Source organism: Aulostomus chinensis, chromosome 4 (assembly GCF_037954235.1).
Source record: "Aulostomus chinensis isolate RoL2024-O1b breed Wild chromosome 4, RoL_Achi_v1.0, whole genome shotgun sequence".
Classification (NCBI taxonomy): Eukaryota; Metazoa; Chordata; class Actinopteri; order Syngnathiformes; family Aulostomidae; genus Aulostomus; species Aulostomus chinensis.
Window position 1 is genome coordinate 5,798,639 of NC_141323.1, and position 21,953 is coordinate 5,820,591.

A 21,953-nucleotide genomic window follows, 5' to 3' on the forward strand; every position below is an offset into this window, starting at 1 on the left:
CTGTAGATTTTCCCTCTCCCGACCTCTGCTCTGCCTACAGTCAGTTGGCTTCTGAGCAGCGCTTGGCTGAGAAGTGTGCGTGAGTGACAGCTGATATGGGAGGAAAGTAGGTAGTGATACACTATTAAACCATCTGAGGGCAAAAATTAGACACCTGCCAGTGAGATGTGAGTCCAACTGAAAGGGTGTTGGAGAAAAACCTGTTCTTCTTGAGGCAATTAGTCCCAGCTCGAGAGGGATCTCACAGAACCATGCGTCATTAAGCTCCTTCAAGTCTACCGTATAGATGCATCTTAAGATTTTATTTTCTAAATGTCTGATAAGAATCGAACGAATCTATCTTTGTTTTTCTATTTTGTGTCTTCCTCCTTCGACTGCTGCCATGATCCAAGAGGTCAATAGCGATTGTAACTATATTTGGTTTACTACAAGTAGAGTGACATCGACTACCTCCTTTGTACTGTTGGCTAATGAGCTTAGCCATCTGTTAACGTGACGCTCATCCAGAACTTTGCATCTTTTTATCTCGTGATAAAGTTTGTTTCCTGAATAGCTCATTAAAGTTGGATACGACTCTTGATCTCACTGGAACTCAGTGATTTGTAAGTCCCGTCCTGGCTTCTTGGATCAACAGGTCCACGGCGCGATTTTCTTCACTATGAATCCCTGCGAGAGTCAAAATCCCACCGCCGAGGTCAATGAGATGTTGATAGAGAAAGAAGGCCTGCTTCTGCACGGTGGGTCCCAGCAGCTGCTTAACCAACCGTGAGTGGGAGCAGCAAACAGCAACATGGCAGGAAGAAAGGCTGCAGCTTCTTCCTCTGCGAGAGAACTGTTTTTCAGGTGGGATGCAAAAATGTCTAAAAGAATGAATCGTCTGTGCTGGAAAAAGGAATTAAAGAGAAAAAAAGGTTTCCTCCTTGTAGCAAATGAAAACATGTAAATGAAGGTGTGAAATTGGGAGGAACCGAGTGCAACAACAGTAAAATGATGGTCCTGACAATGCGTAAGAGTACAGTTGACTTGCGTCAGCGCTCGCCGCTGCTGCACACGTGCTTGGCTGAGAACTCGCCATCACTGCATCTACATTGAAGCAGCGAATCAGCAAGTTTAGCAGGTGTGAGTCCTGTCTGTCACGCAGCCGGAGCAGTAGCTCAGGCCCACACAGCTCCGTGCCTCCGTCAGGTACCACACCACCACCTCCCTGGGCTGCTCGTCTTGTGACATCAGACAGAGGTGCACGGCTCTGGCAGTCGCCTCATGATTCTCTTGCCTGCTGAGACTTTTTTTTGCCCCGCACTGAAATCATAATTCTTCCCAATTAAAATGGAAGTTTTCTTCTTACAATTCAAATTCTTATTTGAATTTAGAATGTGTGTCGCCAACGCGAGTGCAACTGGCGGGGTGATTCAAGTTTGAACTTCCTACGCTTCACAGGAAGCCAACCAAACCTCTGAAGCGATATCCTGGATCTGTCCCATTCTTCCACCCTCTAACTCAGGCTACATTCTAGTCATCCAGTCAAACTCCCACTGTGCTCAAAGGTGGGGTGCTGTGGCGCTATGAGGCTACTATCAGAGCTGGGATCACAGCGGGACTGTGTCAAATCTCTCACTTCATCCAGCTTTCTTGACAGGAAGCCACAATCTCATTATGTGCTAATGGCCCTCTGGTTCCTGGAAGCCATCTTCAACGTTCTATTACATTACAGCAGAAAGATGAGAACTGCTCTGACAAATACGCACTGATCACGTCTCACCTCACACTTATCCACCACCGGCTGCTGGACACAGTCGGAGCTGTTTCCCACAGCAGCAGCAGCTTTCTGGCCCTCATTGTCACCGGTGCCCTCCTCTGAATGGGCTCGGCTTTGGTTGCCCCGGTGACCACCATTTGGAAGGCGTGAAGACGGGCTCCTGGGGGGCCGGCTGAGCTCTCGGCGTAGTGCCCGGTTCTCCTCCTCCACCGCTCGTACCCGCAGCTCTAATGCTTGACGCTCGCCGGCTCCACCCACAGGTGTGGATGACTGGGTTTCCAAAGGGGAGAGGGGGAGGGGCTTGACTGTGGAGACAGGACAGAGAAGAATTCATAAACACCAGTCTCGCCTTATTCATCTGAAACCAAGATTATAAGAAATAAAAAAACACAACAGTAATTTAATGCCAGTCAAAGCCAAGACAAGCAGAAACGTCTACACAGGGCAAGGCGACCGGCTTCGAGAGGCCCGTGTGGGCATGAGAGCGCTTCTTCGTGTTGGGGACACACGATTAAGGCTGAGTACCAAGAAGAACCAGAGGACCGGTGCCAAAGCTCAGTACAACCTGGACTGTGGGCCCTCGTGTCTTTCTGTGACTCATGTTGGAGCTGCAACACTCATCTGTTGCTCTAATGGCCAGCAGTAGTCTAGTAGTAGTACTCCGGCAGGAGTAAACCCCCCCCCCCCCCCCCCAAAAAACCAACCTATGACTGTTGACTGGTGCAGTAAAACCACTTAGTGATGACGCTGCATGGTCGTTGAACCACCTTCATCTGGCTGAGAATCCCCCTGTCGAGTGAAAACGATAGCAGCGTCTCCTCCGAGGTTTCTGTGGGTGTAAAGTTAGCTTATCTAGCTAGCTAGCGAACAATAACTCAAGAATTTGTAGTAGCTTACACTGACAAACTGCAAACTTTGCTCGTAGGGGTGTGACACCAGAAGTGGGACTCACTTTGACCACACAAGTGTCTACATTGATGTGCTGATGATTGCCATTAGCCGCGCGAGTGTGGCTACATTAGGTTGCTAACGTTGCAATCATCTTTAACACTGAGCTTCAGCCAGCCACACTGCGCCTGTCTGTTTCTCATTTACATATTTTGTGCCTGCACAATAAAATTCATGCCTCTCAGTCTGTGAGGTTGCAGATGTAACAGTTTCCATGTGGGTGTTTCCAAATGCGACGGGGGACAGCGAGACTGCGCCAGATCACGCTGCAGCTCGAGTCGAGCGTAATGTACACGCGTGTTCCTGCTGTAAAGAAATGCACCAAAATCCCTCAGGCAGGGGTTGTAATTAGGAGCTGGATCAAAATGTTCATGCATCTAAAGATGGCGAGTACACTGATATCTTCCAGTCAATCACGTCTGTGCTAAGGCGGCCCACGCTGTGCATCTAATCCAAGTCGACAGCTATTTCCTCTCCTCATGTCTGATTGCGCCGAATATGAAGAAGCACCCTGAATCCTCCAGAGTGACAGACGGATGAGTCTTTTGAGGAGAATCAGCTCTGACTCTTCAGTATCGAAACCTTTAGCTCCCTAAGGACAGTCAAAGGCCCTGCTTGAACATCATTAAATAATACAATGGGTTTCCCAATCTAGGGAAGACTGACAGCTACAGGCAACAGTATGATGGCGAGTAAGGAGAAATAGATTTTAGGATTACGTGTATTGATCAGTGTAGGGAAACAGGGCTTCCAGTATGAAAGCAGCTATCCACTGAGTCTTGGTCTGCATTTAACCCTGAACATACCTCCACCGTTTCTCCAGCACGCGCAAAAGTTGCCTTTTTTTTGTCAGAAGCAAACGTATAGAAGCTTCTGATTGGCTGAGTCGTACCAGTGTCATAGAGGTAGCACGGCATCGACTCGGTTTGCTCCCCAAACAAGTGGCACATTTTTGTTTTCCCTCAGATTTATTGTTTCCTCTCCCGATAATATATAAAGGCCAACACACACACCAGGCATTTGAACCTAGGAGGGTTCCTAAGCCCTCTCCCGGAGAACCAAAGCACCTTCTGGACTCCATTGCTTCCAAGCTGTAATTAATTTGCAGAGTGGATTTGCTCGGCCTAATCCCACTGAAATAGACTCAATGACCGTTTGTTTGTGCTGCTCAGAGATTGCATACGGCATTTACAGAGCAGCAGATGCACCTGGTCTTTTACACCACGATGCCAACTCATTTAGCTTTTTTGAATTTGTCATGAAGCTAATCATCAACAGGCAAACAAAAGCCTTGCCAAAGCACATGAAACGTTCAGAGGCTGCGCTGCGCTTTACATCAGAAACCACAAACAATCCCAATCAGGTTAATAATGCATGCTCCACTTACAGGCGTTGCTTTAGTAAATCCTCATACGTTTTATCATGGGGATGTTTTACTCATTCCAGCATGTCAGGCCACAGCTGAGCCGTCTGCGGCAGCGTTTCCTGCGTTCCACGTGTTTCCTGATGTACCGTGTCTTCTTTTAAACCCTGTCTGACTACACCGCCAAGGGGGCGATTAATCCTGTTAACTTTGACTTGTTTTTCTATAATCAACGGACAAAAATGAATCAGTCGTTTCATTTTTGACAACCCTGATTTATTTTGTTAAAACAACAGTTTTTGTACACAAACTGGCCAGCGGGGCTTCCTGTGGTGACATCATTTGATGAGAGGATCTTCTCACAGCGCGGTCAGGGTTCTCCTGCTGGTGAACTCCATATCCTGAAACTGCTGTTTACAGTCATTGTGTTTGATCCTGCAGTTGCTATGTGAGGGGCATAATGATGGGATTAGTAGACAGGGAGACAGTGACACACCCTCCATCCACCCGTGCAGGATGTTACCAGATATTGCAGCACACAGCAGCAGGTGCTTGTTAGGGCGTGGATCTGCAGGCGCCTCACGGCTCCAATAGAGGGCCACCGTTCAGTTATAAAGAGATTACCAAGCCATCTTCATACGTCAACATTTTTTATTTCAGATTGCTTTTTTTGGGGGGTTTAACTTTTAAAAACATAACACACTTGGAATCCCCCCTAACTGAAATAAAAAGAAGCGACATTTTCTCAACAGTTGCTGACAAAAATGAATGCTGACATACTAGATACTGATCAATTATAGATGTCTTTGGTGAACTGGCGCGGCGCACAGAGGCACTGGTGGCACTGGTGGCACTGGCTGGGTGATGTCATGACTGTTTGGGCTGATGCACTCATGTATGTCAGACTTAATTGACATTCAGCTCTTTTCCCTCCTGGGAGGCGGCAACACATTGATCCAGCAATAGCGCTTGAAAAAGTGGGCTTAATTACCCCAACACAAACTTAATCTGAACAGAATAGATTTTATTTGGCTAATAGGCTAAAAGGCTAATGTTCTTTGACACAGAAAAATGACTCCGTATAGTAAAGATTCAGTGAGATGAATTCTCACACAATCATCGGAATCAAGAAAAGCGAGCAGTTTCTTAACCTACTTTGATACCTTCTCACTCCAGATTGGGTCCATTTTTAATGCGCTCGCTTTTATATCCTGTTCTGCTTTTATTGTGATTTTATTTTCCGTCTCTGATCTCAATATCCTCTTTTAACATGGTTTTAATGTTCTTCTCTCTTTGTTGTAAAGCACTTCCAGCTACAGTCTTTGTATAAAAAGTGCAATGCAAATAAAGTTTATCATTATCATTGCTCATCATTCATCGCGATCATAAGATTCTCGATGGAAACGGCAGCTCCTGCGAGGCTTCTTCTTCTTCTGCTTCGACAAGACGGCGTGACTTCAGCGCTACTGCTTGTTGAGCATCGCGGCTTCAGGCTCAGCAAAGCTGCAATAGACACGGACCTTAAAGATCTGCCATATTTCTCATACCTCTGGGAATATCCAACATGACGGTGTCAGATTTGCGAGTGACATGAGACGCTGACATCTGCTCCCTGTAGGCCTCATTCATGAAACGTTCTCAGGCACAGACTGGCGACACTCAGGGACGTTTGTGCACACAAACAAAAGCATGAGTAAGAACATTTCATGAATGAGGCCTCTTAGTACGCGTGTAGTTGTGGACGTTTGATCCCTGACAGTGGAAGTGGAGACGCACCACTAGAAATCAAAGCAGCAGAATCTCCTTTGAGGTAAGTGGGTGGGTGGGGAGGTTCGGTCAACTCCTCTTTGAATTGATGCTAATTGACCATCTTTGACCATGTCTCTTTTGATTAATTAGTGGCCAATAGTTGCTAGGGAACCTGGCATACCTGGGCTGTCTACTCAGATTAACGAGGCCTTATTTATTTACCGAACCAGCGAGGAGCCGTACCGCTCTGCCTTTGCTTCACAGAGCGGGGCGAGAAATGAGAGCGACTGGACGGAGACTGAGACTGAGCCAAACTAACAACAGCACATCACTCTCTGACGTCTGCTCATCATCATCCTCATCACCACCAGTAGGAACCAAATGTTCCCAGAAACTCACAGCTGATTTCTGGGGTTGCTGAGCTGTCGGCCGCCAAGTCAGAAAGATCCAACCGCAGCGTTCAGCAGCGCCATGGTCAGACCGAACAACGTTGAGAAGTTTTAGCGTTTAGTCACAGACAAAACCTCAGCTGTACACACACAGGTTGATGTTTTATAATCAGCAGGTGTTCTCACACACACACACACACACACACACACACACACACACACACACACACACACGCTAACCCTAAGGCTGTGTTTTCCTAATAAACATCTTATACATGGTAGATAATGGGATCAAATAAAAAGTTCCAGAAACAAAGCTAGGGATTGTAAGAAGTGTGTGTGTGTGTGTGTGTGTGTGTGTGTGTGTCAGGACAGATGGACTGTGTCAGCAGGCAAATCTTGGCATTGACAGTGATGGCATGATCTGAGTGGTACCACGCAGAGACGCACCGCAGCACAGCCATCTAAGCTGATGAGCTGTCTGGGTCAGTGACCTTGAATGTCGCTGGATAATTAGATGGATGCTGTCCGCTATGACAGCTGGTAACAGGTTTGAGTACCTAGCCAACATGATTCATTTACGCTGTATTACACCACGACAAAACCCATCATGTTTACCATCAATTTTGCCTTTACTGTCCCATCACTGCTTACTGGTCTGACTGGAGTCTGGCGTCTATGAGCACCGCTACTGCACTTTGCAGATTTGTGTTTGGTTTTTTTTGTTGCTGTGGTTCTTAATATGTTTGAATAAAGATGCAGGCATAATGGAACCTTTCAAACTGATCAGAAAATAAAACTTGCAAACTGATTGATTCAGAATTTCCATCTTAATTTGGTGGCATATTTAATCAGCAGCACGCTGAGAGCGAGCGCTGCCAGTAGAAACAATAACACTGAAAAAAGAGGGCTTATATATTAAGTCCTTGTGTCACTGACTGAACAGTAACACCTTGAAATGTAACAACATAAAAAATATGGATACAATATAATATAGATACAAGAGCACCACGCTACCGTCATAGGATACGTGTCCACACATGATGATGATGATGATGATGATATTGGTGGTGGGGGAAGATAAAATGAGACTCCTCATCAATGCTAAAATCTGAAATTGTCTGAGTGTAAATATTCATATTGTGTTTAATTATGAGCACTAAAATACCTTCCAAGGTTTGAGAGAATACAATTGATTGTTAATGCTTCTGTTCTTCTTCTCCTCTCCACAGACTTTAGTCAACGTTCAAAAGTCAAGAGCCGCTCATTGTTGAGGGTAAAAATGTGACGTATATGTTTTGGCCTTGAGAGCCCTCCTGGTGCTGGCAGACACACAAAGACACAACAACACAAAGACACTTGTACAACTTCATCCCAACACTGAAATCATTGAAGTCGTAAGAATAAGCAGGAGGCAGCAGCAACGTCAGAGGTGGAAACGAACACATGACCTCATGATTTGAAGATCCTGTGATATGCTGAGCTTCATGGTTTCAGCCTTCAATACCTTAATAAAGATGAACCACAGACAAGTATTTTGTGCCTAAAGAGTGGATTTGTGAATGAGCTGATGTTTAGACAGGATGTGGCCGTCACGTGCAGGGCGTTCCACGCCATCTTAAAAACAGAGCGATAGCATCATGGAAGCATGGCACTAAAACAAAGATAATTCTGCTTTAAAAATTCCCACTATTTTAATGATCAGGAGTATTTAAGGTGACCATTCAGTCTCAGAACATTTGCTGTAGTTCCATTTGCTCATTTCAATGAGCAGCTTTTATTCAGCGGGCTGTGGAGCGCTGGCTCCTGCAAACCACACCTCAACATTTGCTGCGTGACATCACTGCTTCAACAAATCTTTGCGTCTAAATCAAGACGAAGGCTCAGCTGGATGGTGATGGGACACCAGGTCAGATGTTCAGCCAGTAGTCAGAGTACTGCAGTTTTCTGCTGGTCGGTGGCGCTTGGCAGCCCACGCCAGCCTCATGAACTCTCTCTCTGGCCATCTTCACGAGCTGTGAATCTTCCAACCTACAGACGCTGATTCGTTTGAAGGGACGAGCTCATCAGCTCCCACTACAGAACTGAGACCGTAAACTGAACGAGCCTCCCAGGGGGTGAGGAACGACATGAATATAATAATAACCAGCAGGGGGCGACTCCTGTTGAGGCAAAAAACCCCAAACAAACCCAGTCTGATGGAGTATGAGGGAATGACACTATTCTCACATGACTAATTACCTTAATAAAACTCTTTCCTGACATGTTTATGGTCTCCGTCACTGGTTTCCAGTCAGCGCCTCCGAAGTGGAGCTAAATATTTCCCTCCCTGCAGGCTGTTTGGTAGAAGAAGTACTCGATTTTTAAGTCAGTCAATGTTGCTGTGCATTTTAAAAAGAACAACACTGCAGTCGATTATGTTAATTTAATTGTCCAAACAAAAAAAAATGTGATTAAAATTATTCATCAACTTATTGCGCAGCCCTCAACTCTAAATTTGTCTCTGATATTATGAGACTGCGACCACGGCTACGTGTCTCCCTGTGCTAGCTCGCGTCTGTCTGAGGAGAGCTGAGGTGAGGACCTGGAGGCCGGACAGCACTCACAGCTTGAGCTTTGCAGCTTTTGACAGGAGTCAAATGACAACATTTAAGAGGAAAATGATCTGAAAGTTGATTATTTGATCTTGCAAGTTCAGTTGCCACGGCGAACATGTTGCAGAGAGCAGGAAGAGGAGCTGCGGCTGCTCAGTCTTACCATGCATGACGCGCTGTTGTTTGCAGACTGTCTTGAGTACTCCTGTGAGAGAGGCTTGGTCTCCTGTTGGAATGTAAAATAATAAAGCTCCCCTGACCTCATCCGGTGGTTTACTGGCAAACGTGCAAGACTACAACTTCTAAGTCGAACATGTTTTCATCTTTATTAAGAAAGAATTATGGAAATGCGTTCCGACAGCCCTCCTGTCTGCTGGTCTCAACCTCTGTGGATGTCCTCTGAAACAAATATAATTTCATGTGGTGCAGTTTGTGATGATAAATATGGTATTAAGGATATTTGAACATTCACATTTCCTCCTTCTAGAAATAAGAATCAAATGAGATTCGCAGTTTTCCTCTTTGCTGCTTTTCTCCCATCTCACCAGCGTCGAACCTGTGAGGAGTGCTGAGCCCCACACAGACGCGGGTCCGCAGGTTACACAAGCCAGCCATTCACAGTGAAGAATTCGCAATTAACGTTAAATACCAGTGACTCTATTTAAGTTTATGTTAACTTATCCAATTACTTTGTAACCCCTGTGATTGGATAAGTATGTAATAGAAGGGCGGCAGTTCCTGCACAGTTCATTTGATAAGGCAGTTAACACCTGCTCCATTTCCTTCTGAATGCCGCTCTCAGACTGCTACTTCCCTTCACTATACTAATAGATTTCAGAGCATTGCCTCCAAAAGTATTAATGTTATTAATATTGCAATAATGTTATAAGAGTAAATGTCAGTATCTTTAATCCCAAACCTTTCTAGAGGCACTACGATTGAACTGATGAGCTGCAATAAAGCTGCTAACAGGGTCATCCAGGATTCTCAACGTCATCTTGAGTTCAGTGTCCTAAACGAACAAAGACAGGTCTGCATGTTCTGGAGCAAACAGGTTAGGCAGCACCTCCATTTGAAAAAGAGTCTCTGATGACACTTAGCAGCATGTCTGGACATCTCCCTGGAAGGAGGACGAATCAATATATGTGTGTTTTTTATTCCCTTTTCTTGGCAACAGCTCATCCAGTCCACTCTGAACTTGGCTGTGTGTTCCTGAGATTCTAAGTGAGTTTGAAGTTTGCTTTGGAGCTGCTCACTCCTCCCTTCCACCCACGTCCATGTCCGCCTTCCAGGCTGCTGGACGGACAACAGCACTGTGGACATGCTACAAACCTTCCATGGCTAGCTTGACCACATAAAACGGTTTTAGCATGGGATCCTAAATAACTGCTGTCACACTATCAGACAACAGTGGGACCGGCGGTGTAGTCGGCGTGACACACACTCCACACCAGAGACTCATTGAGCCGAGGGTGACCAGTGCAGCAGTGTTGTGGCAGCTATTGAATCATAGCAATTATCTGCAAAGAGTGCTAATGTAGCGAGGCCAGTGACGTGCAGCAACCGATCCAGCAGCACGGGTCCACACGCACGCACACACACACACACACACACACACACACACGCACACGCACACGCGCACACACACACAGATGATGTAAAAATACTGTGCAAAGATGTTTGGTGGAACTCTGGAGGATCAACAGACAGCAGGCAGGTTCCATTAACTGCTACAATTCACAAGTTTCTGGGTTTTATCTGTGGATACAGATGTCCCCTCCATATTCGGCCGATTATTGTGGACGGTGACCAGAATTTAAAAAAAAGACTTGTTTTTGACTTGGACCTCTCAGAACTCGTCTGTGGACATTAACCAGGCCTCCATATTGAAAACATGACGTACAGGAAATATTTTCAATTCAACTGGCGCTTCATTGAATTTCATTTAATATTTTGCATTCTTTACACAGCCCCAATTTAACTGTAACTGCATTAACGTATTCAATTTTTTATTCTGATTTCATATGAATTTCATTTAAGGCATTTCTGAATAAACTGAAAATTCTGGAGCAATGACTGAAAAATGTTGATCTGCAGCAGGAAGGAGAGGTAGCTGTCACGCATGCACGCACGCACCTCATCGTCTGGAGTGCGGGTGTATTTCAGGACAGAGATGCAACTCTGATGTTGTCGTTTGAGACAACAGTTTTCAAGAAAGCTGGAAGCAACAATACTGGAAGCCAAACAACTGGCTTGTTCCCAACAGGCACGTTTTCCACAGACACTAAATTAGTAGACATTAAAGACAACGAAAACACACTAATAGGATGTAGAGCCAAACCTCTGAAATGTTTCTCCCCTCAAATGTCCTCATCCTACCCGTGTGCAAGCCACTACTCCATGTAGCCTGCATGGTCTTTAACAGCTGAAGTGGAGCACCACTCGTGGGTTTTTTTTTTAGTAATAAAATGTGTATAGCAAAGGAGATGCTTAGAAGCTACCAAGTGTCATTCACAGTAATTGGCATCATTTCCCTAACCCCCACAGCCAGTGCTTCTACGCATCAGACGGAAGTCTCAGTGCAGCAGAATCTTCCCGAGCCTGTTGATGCAGAGCTAAATCAAGTTACACAGACCTGAAACTGTCATGTTTTGTACAAGTCAAATTGCAGCAGAGTCGAGTGTGCAACACCTTGAAAGACGGTGATTAAATTATGGGAGAACACGGACAAGGCTGATTGAATGAGAATGTGACTGAAATAGAAGCCCGAGAATGTGAAACCATGTGTGATAAATCATATCTATATCAAATAAACATCACATTCACTCGTCAATGAACGGATAATTATTTTCCATCAATCTATTTTCTTCTTATTCACTCTGGTGTAGCCGCCTTTTCTTATCATGACTGAGACAGAATGTAATTCTGGGCTCCCCTTTATGTTTTAACCATCACTTAAATGGTTTGAAAGTCGTTGCTGCTGTGCGAATGGCCGTTGATGATGATGAGGATGAAGATGAGCCTGGCGCTAACCCTACTGGGGGAGACAGGACAACTGTTGCTGTGGGGGGAGATGACGAGGCAGCGGCGTTTGCTGCCCAGGACCAAGTTGGTATTCGCCGCCAGAGCTGCGCTGCGATGTTGGATGGAGATGGCCACAGCACCCGGACGCCTCTGTCCCCCCCTGTCAGAAACAGCCCCCCCCCTCACTGGTGAAAGCTGATCAGATAAGCCTCCTCGCGCAGGCGTCTCCAGTCAGGCCTCCCTCACCTGACTAACCCAACAGCAGCTCCACGTGCAGGAGACGCGGCCTGTTAGGGTTCATCTTACTACGCCATGAAGATGCGGGACATTGAAGCTTCAATGCTGGCTGCACACTTGGTTCAACGGACACTTGGTTAATTAGACAGTTGGAACATTTAAGTTGAATCATTGTTTTGCGTCGGGTTATTGGTTGATTTCATTTGGTAAAAATGCAGGCTTTCTCATTTCAACGAAGCACATCTTAGCTGCAGGGGAGCGTAGGGCTGATGGTGGCGGTAAAACCACCATTGAATAGAAGTAGAAGAAGAAGGAGACGGAGAAGAAGAATGTGACCATGACACTCCTTTCGATGCTGGACACCTGCCCCGAGGAACTACAATCATGTCCTCCGGTTGCGTGAGACGTTTCTGGATTCCATCACACAGTAAACACTGGTTGTAAGAGCCGGCGTGGGTCAGGACAGGTGTGGGAGGAAATGGAGGCCCAGCTCCAGTCTGGGTTCTTCTGCACCTGTATGTTGTCGGGTGGTGGCTGATGTAGCGGTTGTAGCTGCCACCAGCCCTCTGGATTGGGGGATTACGGGTCAGGAAATGTCTGATTCTAAAAGAATGTGGTCTTAGCAGCGGCGCTACAGGTGTGTGATGATGTAATGCTGCGTTGTATCGACGTGTTTCAGCGGGTCGCAAACACGCGTTCATTACAGCTCCTCTAAATCTTGACAGGCAGCGGGTCATGATAGGATGTCGGCGATCAGTCAGAGATGAGCATCGCTAACTTGAATGCATCCATCTAATTACTACCTGCTGGTGACGAAGATGAAGGTGGCCACTTTAAGATGAGGGCGTGTACATGAGCGAGTGCTTTACGCAGCTCCGGGTACACAACTAACCCGTCAGTCACACTTCTTTGACTGTTTCAGGATGTAACTCTTTCAGTCCTGACAGCTGTGCGAGGTACACGGATAAAGGCTTTAGACATTCTGACGACACGGGAACATTCATTTCCACTCCTGAGCTACCACAGAGAACAGAATAGGAGCCCTTGAGTGGGTTTCTCTTTTCTTATCAATACAAAAGACTATTGTCCATCCATGAGAGCTACAGTCCCCATGATCAACTCTGGCTCCCCGGGAACACGCGTGTAAATTAATTTAGTAAGGAAGTCCAATTAATGAAGTAATGAAAAGGCGAGGTGTTAAAAGGGAAACAGACATTTTTCCATATGAGGCAAAAGAGAAAAGGTCTGCAAATTTCAATGACATATTGGAGGAAAAAAACTCCTCCATTTGCCAGACCTCATTACTGCCACTCTGAATGACACACAGCATTCACTTATCTGCTTTCTGGGGCCAGTTTTGATTTGTTTTTTATGATGCACAGGCAGGCGGATCGTCATTTGGATTATTAATTCACTAATGCCTTCCTTGTTACAGCATCTGCCCTGAAGTGAAGTCGTCTGACAGTGTCTAAGAACACACACAACAAACAAAGAGTCCAAAGCCAACAATCCCTCTCTCAAAGCCTTTCCTCCTTCTAATCCAACAGAAGCCATTTAAAAGTTCTAGTATTTGGGAGGGATCTGAGATTACTTCCACCAGGGTGAAATTTGCCCCCAGTGGGACCAACCCAACAATAATCCAGACATGATGAGATGGAAGCATGGAAAACCTTTTTCTCATTTGGGAGATTGCAGAGAGCCTTTCCTCTGGTTTTAGCCTGGAGCTGGAGAAAATTGGCTTCCACAACAGCACATCGGTTCCACAACTGAGGGCAAAGATGAAATAGCAGCTTTTGGATGAGTCTCAACCTGCAGGTCCCACAGCCCAGACGAGTCGGTTTTTGGCACGTTGGCTGGTTCGTTGCTGGCTTTTCATCTTTCAATCCATAGTTATTTCCAAAATTATTCTGAGATATTCTTATTTACTTTTACCCGCAAGGTAATGAGTTACTTTGCAAAATTACTAATTAGAGTATTTTTGAGTTACTTTGACCAGAATAACCGCCGAACCATGACGAGGCATTAAAAATGGAAGCGTGCACTTCACAGCCTCATTAATGAACATAAAAACATGGACAAGATGGATTTTAGCTTCCAACTCTAAAGTATCGGCCGATTCGTGGAGTGATGAAGAGAAACGGGAGATTCCCTCTGAACACCACTGACTCCCACACGTCAACTGAACAAAACCAGTCTTGAACCCTTGTTACCACACCAGCCGTCTCATCCTAAATATTTGATTCACTTTCTTTTTCTTGAATGTATGTATGTACATTTACGTTATAATTGTATGTATAAGTATATATACACATTTAAAGTGATCAATAAAATATTTCTGCTTGTGAAAACATACAAATCAGTAACTAAACTGCATTACCCACAACTCCTTAGCTGCTTGCTTTAACAGCTCTGATTGGTGGATTAATAAGTCGTTTTGTGGTAATGCAGCACTGGACAAACAAAGATATTTCAGTGTGCTATTAAAATGCACCAAACCTGGCAAATAGAAGCAAATACGTTTAAAAGAAACGACGCCCGCAGGATAAAACTACAGGGCCGCCTATCGACGTGAACACAGGAGCCCTGCTGCATCTTCCCAGACCCAAAGGCTTCGTCTTGCATCAGCAGCAGCTGCGTCATGATTTGCCAACCTGCGTTAAAGCTTTGGAGAGATTTCCAATCAGTGGAGCAAGTACTGGCAGAGGAGCCACTTCAACACGCAACCGGTTGGGACTCCATCACATTTTGAAGTATTGCATTTGAAAAGGTTGATAGAAATGGCAAAATTTAGAGGAAGTCCCGATGTTGCAAAGTTTTTGAGTTTGCTTGAGATGGTTTTGGCTGTCTTCAGGAGCAAATGTGCCAAACGGAAGACGGAGACCCGGCTTTTCAACACGGGGAACCTTTAACCCCTCTGACTGACCATCTGCTTTTGCTTTTCCCAAAGTCTGGCTTTGTCTCCAGACATCATGTCCAATACTTACTGGTACTTCAGAACAATTCCAACCAAAGGTGAGCCCTCCATACCTCTCTCTATTTTCCTGATAGACTGCTCTTCTTCTACTCTCAGTGACAGCCATAACTGCTGTATATACAGGTTGCCTCAACTGCTCCAAACCAGCTGATAGACACACACCTCATATACATTTCCTTTGCTGCAACATGTCCATAGTTCCCTTAAAACCCACTTGACAAACAGTGGAAACACAACTACTGTCTGATTCCAGTGAGTAAGGCAGCAGCAGTACGTGGGTTCAGCCTTCAGAATAAAACTGCTAGGAGAAGTCATCCGTCTGAGCTAAAGACACAAAATCTAATCGCAGCAGCCACTGCAGTCGCCGCTTCCTGCGGTACTCACAGGGAAGAAGACCCATCAGTGCACGGCTCCAGCGTGCAACAATTTAGACACAGTTAGTGTTTAATTTGGAGCCACTGAGAGTCTCTCTCTAGTCACGTCATCAACATTGAAGGTGCATTGGCTCAACATTTCAGACTGAATGTGCATTTAAAGTACGTCGCTTTGTAAACTTGGACATTATGGTGCATTTGGGTACACCGCGTAAACTTTAGATTAGAGATTCAATGATGTATTGAAGTGCAACTAAGAAATCTATACTGGAATGGCCCTGAAGGTTGTTTAAAACAGGAAAATAATCAAGAAATGCACTTGAAAAGAATCTTGTTTACCTTTATTCAAACCCGTACTACCTTCATCACTGACTGGTAGCAGGCTCGCAAGTTATTCGGGTACGACTGGTCTCCAGGTTCACCTGAGATGATTCTGTTATTTTACTGAAGCATTTTTGATGATTAGATCCTGAACTCACAAGAAAAATGTCATTCATTTCTACAGTCAGTTTTTAAAAGCAAACACCAAAATCACTGTAAAGCACAGGTGGGGCAGGAAGCACCAGGTAGGTGGGGTCAGATGCAATGACTCAGCAGCAGCATCAGGAATCCAGTTCCAGGTGAGTAGAAGAGGCTGAAATGACATGAACCTCCGACGCAGCCTGCACCAGAAAAGCTGCCACTCACCAAATGAAAGGATCGCGACGAATTAAAGCATTTATCATGACAGCTACACAATAAACGTACAACACAATTACATGAAATACAATAGTCTGGCAATATGTTTAAGTAGTGCTACTCCATCTTGTTATTGTGATTGAGTTGTTTGAAAATTAAATGCTATAAAATTGACTTTTTCCCCAGATAAAGTTGTGATGATGTTTTTACGAGCCTGTCTGTCAAAATGACAGACAACCGGGACGTTTACCACAACCTCCACCACTCGACTCCTAATTAGTCCTGATGAGCAGGTTGGTGCCTCTCACGCAGCCTCCGCCACCGGTGAGGGAGAACAGTTAGTATGAATGAGAGGGATGAGAGGAAACTTGAAAAGCTTGAGTGTCCTTAGGTATGAAAGGTGCTGTATCAACACATCCAGCCCAACTACCATTTATTTATCTTGATCTCTATCAAAAGTACAGCACAGATGGAAAATATCTACAACTACATTGCAAACCCAGGAGTAAATCAACATTTGCGGTAGGCAGGCCATTAATGATGAGAACAACCACATGAATGCGGCGTCATGACAACGTGTCAGGATGTATCTGCTTCTATTTTGGAGTTCCTTTATGAGGGGAACAAACTCGGGTTCACCAAACCCATCCATGTTCTGGCTCGCTGTACTGCACTATGACGCTTCATGAGCATTTTGCTTTCAAGATGATAACTCCTGAATGTTTATTAAGGCGCATTTGTCGTTTCATTTAAACCGATTAAGTAGGACGCCATTCCTGTGTTTCCTCTTGGCGACTACCTCCTGATCCCACCTTCTGACTAAATGGAATCAATAACTGGTTTGTCTCTTCGCACTGTGGATATTTGCTCTGCACGACTGATCAACCAGTAGATTTTGGCCTTTCACGGCGATATCTGTGTTGCTGTTTATGCTGATGTGAGAAACGTCTACTCACAGATTAAACTGCAGAAAGCTGCTTTGGTGCTTTGTGAATGTTGCAGTTATTCCAGCAATCTGTGCTCCAACGTCGTTGTTTACGAGCTGTAGTGATGTCACAGCTAGGTGAGGCTGAGGTGAGCAGCGGTGTGGTGAGGTGCAGCTATGGCTAAGTTGCTAACTAGTCCAGCTCTGATGACTTCATGCTCTGCTAGCATCTTTTTGAGGGAACACAACGTTGGGTAGAGATTGAACCGGCTCATCTTTCACTCTCCAGCCTCCCCTCGCGCTTATGGTTGCTACATTAGATAACCTGCTCGCCGCGGCCTTATCAGCTGAGTGGAAGCTCATGTGTTTGAAAGTTCTATTTAAAAGATAACTCACTAAAAAATGAAATTTCCATCATTATCTTCTCATCCTTATGCCAATGACTCAGGTGAAGTTTTTTTTTTGAACATTCTGAAGTTTCACAGGAAAGGGTGTCACAAGTGAAGTGAATGGTGGCCAAGTTTCATGTGCTTCTGCAAAACGTCACTAGCACCATGTTTTTAGCCTCACTGTTAGCAGGGCGTTGGGTGGAAGGTAACTGCAACAACTTTCCATGTGAAAGTCCAGCAGTGTTTTGTGGACTAAGACATGGAGTCCATAATGACTGATATGTCATTTTTGGGTGAACAAACTCCTTTAATCTAGAGTGTAACTGGCACTAACCAACAAGTAGTCAGTGCAAAACAGATATTTCTAGTTGCCACATCACTTGAAGTTGAAATTTCAAGTTTGGTTTTCCACTGTTGGACGTTTCACCTGAACGCCGATTAGAGGCGCCGTTCATCTGTTGACTCTGGAGTTCCCGTTTATGCTCATTAAAATCTAACTGTTTTCGTGCAGATGTTTTCAGAAGCAGGGAAAGTGGTGTGGTTGGAGTCCAATCATTGAAATAACTGCTGAGAACGAAGCTTATTGACATTGTTGGAGTAGCAGAGAGGAATCTGAAGCTCACTTGGGTCTTTGAATGTTTTGGTACATCTGAGGGTTTGAGAGATTGCGATCAGTTTGTGGTACATGCATTGTCACACGTAGGTGATCTCCCACGAAAGCATTCAAACGGCTCTGGTAATCGCCACAGTTTACCAGTAACCTCCTGACCTGAGAACACGTTGTAGTTCCATTCGTCTGAATTAAACATGACGTGTATGAAAGTGTTGTGCATATCATGAACAACGTGTACTTTATTAAGAACTCAGTAACATGCAGAATTCCTATGCTAAGTAATTACATCAAGCATGTACCTTAATATTCTACGCAGAGATTAAATTATTCTGCCCCAATATTCCGTTTCGGATCAAAAACATTTTGGAAACTAGCAGCAGGGATTTGTTCAACCTCAGGAGCATTGCTGAGAAACAAGTCTCTCTTGAAACTGGTGGGTTAGGAAAACCCGTCAAGCCTATTAAGGCTGGATATTTCCTGAAATAGTACAATCTTAACACTTCTATATTATCTGAATGTTTTTTTTCCTCCAAACATTCAATATCAGCTTTCAGCACTTCCGTATATTTGACAAATTAAGCCACAGGCTTGCGTAGGAGAGGATGTTAAACACCTGGTGCGTTAGCTCTGATGCTAACAATTAGTTTTTCTATCTTCTGACCAACCCATCCACACGCTAATGCTAGCAGGCGTCTCATGTGCTGGCACGAACCATTGACTTTACAGCCTAAAATGGCAAATATCTCTGGGGGCCGATTATATCGGTTATCGCTTATTAAAGTTCATTACATAGCAGTGTAGCTGTCTAATTAATGTGTTCACATGACTCGAGTGAAGACTCACATCCCGCTGTGATGGCAAGTGCACTGTTCTTCTGTAGATACACCAGACCAACAAACAAAACCTCACCTCATCAAAGAACCCTGTTCCCTTCCTCCGTCCCACTCTGTCTCTCCTGTGCAGTTGGAACCGCTCACAATTCAACACATTATGCACCAGTGTTTCTTTTTTAACTCTTTCCACGCTGAGGGAGAGGGTCATCAAAGGAAGGAGCCGCTTCGTCGCCCACGGATGTGCCTGCTAGTCGCTGCTAACAGAACACAGTGAGCTTTGGCAGCAGCAAGCACTGGTGGACTGAATTAATGGACTTCTCCTCAAACTCTGAACCGTGCAGTGCTCTGGTTTATCCTCTACCCCTGGATTTTTTATTTTGTTATTGTTTTTCTGAAACATTGCACCCTGGGATCCTGCGGTTTAACATATTTTAGACTTCCCAGCTTTTAATCTAAATGACCTTGGTGAGCAGCATTTTGTGGCTACAGATTTTTAGCTTCAGTTTTTAGCCTGTATTTGCTGAACCGCTGCAGTAAAACAAATGAGCGTTCATTTGACCGACTCTGCTTCTGTCTCTATACCTGAACGTAACATTTGTTGAAGTCTTCCCAGGTTCTTGGAACTCATTCAGTTACCTGAGTTCATCGTTTCTTATTAAGCAACTGAACAGCTGTTGCTTCCATCATTGTCACCCAAAAATGGGAGGAAAATGAAATTTTGTAAAATAAATGATTTTTCAAGCAATAAAGTAGCTTTCATACTTGTTCTGGGGTTTTCTCACTCCTCATCCTTCTGCCTCCACTGCCCAACAACAGTGCTCCTAGGTCAGCCTGGTGCAGGGTCACGGGCCCCCAGAAGAATCACAGGGGTGGACCTAGAGGTGCTGCACTCTTTCATAAGGTGTGTGATACACTGTCCACTGTGAGTGTGATGACAAGCGTCATGTGAGCATGTTTGGTACCCTGTAGACGGGGTTCTAGACCAGGGTGGCGTGACCACTTCCCCTACACGGATTACAGTGAAAACACGGATGGCTGGAAAATCGTGTTGATGGCGCGACAGAAGGCCGTTGTTGACACGGCTCAGCAAAGCTTACATAGCTACACGTCCTATTTATCATTTGTGTTCATACCCCACCTGACCGCCATAACCAAGACACTGACCCACAACAAAGTGTGAAGAAGCACACAAGCAGGGACGAGGTGTCTGCATACTTTCAGCCCTGAATTGCGTTTTCAATTTTAAAGTCCCTTTTCTCTCTCTGGAGTTTTGCTTTATGTGACAGCTCATCCAGACAAAGCACTCATGCCCCCGGGGACTCACAATCTCTCTCACTCTTTCAGACAGATAAACACAGTAAAGAGAGAGGGAGAGAGAAGGAGGGAGAGAGAGAGTCAGACAAGATGGAGACAGCAACATCTCTCGCCACAGAGACAGAGAGAGGGGGAGTGTGAAAGAGTCTGAGCCAGTAGAAGCACATTGTTGCTGCCTCACACACTCAGGCCTCACCTACAGCTGACACTCCCTGCAGTCAGCTCCTTTCACTCCTCATCATCCTCCCACAGACTTCTTCCTACTATCACGAGTTCTCTGCCACATCTAATAATTACTTGCCAGACCTCGGTGACAACTGGAGCGTATTCACGTACACGTTCTCCAGTGATTGTGACCCTGAGTCAAAATTATCAATGTAATCATAATTAATAATGGCACTACTGCAGCATTTCAATCCTTCTGAGTAAAAGTCATTAAAGCCACTTCAAGAACTCTTGGACTGGACTGTCTGAAGGGGGCAGTCAGCTCTGGATAGGCCTTGGTGAGCTGGACCACCTGCAGACGGGGGGGTGTTAACAGTATAGTTCAATATTCAGTTCAAAAAGATATTTATTTCTGCTAATTTATGATGATTTCATTAGAATTAAATCTATGATAGATGACTATTAAAACAATCTTTTATTAATTACTTGATATAAGCAGTTTGTTAAAAATGTTATAATTTACACGTTCAGACATCCAGCCAGTTTTAGAAGAAATGTGAGACAGCTGATTGGATGATGGGATCAGGCTGCTCAACCCGGGGAGACCACGCTGGATTTTATTGCTGATATTTCACAACTGAATTGTTCAATCTTAACATTTTCTTCCAACTGAAAATCCTAAATAAACACATAAAGTTACGACCCTTGAATACGACACATACGGAGGCCTCCTTTGCACCGATACATTTTACTGGTGTTAAGGTTTAGGACCAAAACATGGTGGTTCACTTTCAGGGTAGGCTCAGGGAACAACCATGGTTTTGAACAAAAAAACCTACCTGCACCAAAGTCTGATACCTGTGGGACTCAGTGTGTCGTCTCCCGACACGCACTCTCTCTCTACTGTACCATCTGACTTCCTTCTGTCCTGTGAGCAGAGTTACTACTGGGAGCTACTACTTGTGGTAGTGGGAAGTAGTCAGTGGGAGGATGATGAGGAGTGAAAGGAGCTGAGCAGGGGGATTTGCGTGTAAAGGAGGGGCTGTTTTGTGTGTGTTGGATTAAGCTGAGCTGATGATGATGCTCTCTTTGGTTTTTTTGTTCCTTTGTTGGAATTTTATTTCATATACAGGTGGTTTTCAAGGCTTCTAACCATTGTTCTCCGGAGAACAGTCCCTTATTCTTATAAATACTAAAGACAGAACACATAAGAGAGGATGCAAGACAGTATTGGTGCTACAGGCGATGGACAAACGGATCATCAATGAGGAGGAAACAACTGCATATTTATGAGTTATGGGCTTTTCTAAATATTTTGGAAATAAACTTTTTTTAGAATGTTTATTCCAGAGTTTACGGTTTACATAAACGTAAATATCCTCTAAACTTTTATATGACTTCTATATAACTATCCCCTATCTGCTGAAGTCAGTTATGAAGCATCAGTTTGTCAGATGAAGAGGGATGCAGCAGGAATTCTGGATGACCCGTCCTCAGCTACACCTGGACGCTGCTCAGTGCAACCTCAGTCTGACTTGATGGCCACATAAGAGCCTTGCTCAAGGGCACCAAGGGCAAGCGGTGCTTCTCCCCCTCTCTCACCAAGAAGCCAGTTGTAATTACTAAAA

At 44.8% G+C, this 21,953-nt stretch overlaps 1 protein-coding gene across 1 annotated transcript in view; it reads right to left on the reverse strand.

The window, feature by feature from the left end:
* large1 (LARGE xylosyl- and glucuronyltransferase 1) overlaps nucleotides 1–21,953 on the reverse strand; it is an 84,667-nt gene that overhangs the window by 36,461 nt on the left and 26,253 nt on the right. Inside the window, exon 4 of the mRNA XM_086201247.1 lies at nucleotides 1,760–2,061. Within this exon, the coding sequence (XP_086057373.1) occupies nucleotides 1,760–2,061 (302 nt within the window). The remainder of the gene's footprint in view (nucleotides 1–1,759; nucleotides 2,062–21,953) is intronic.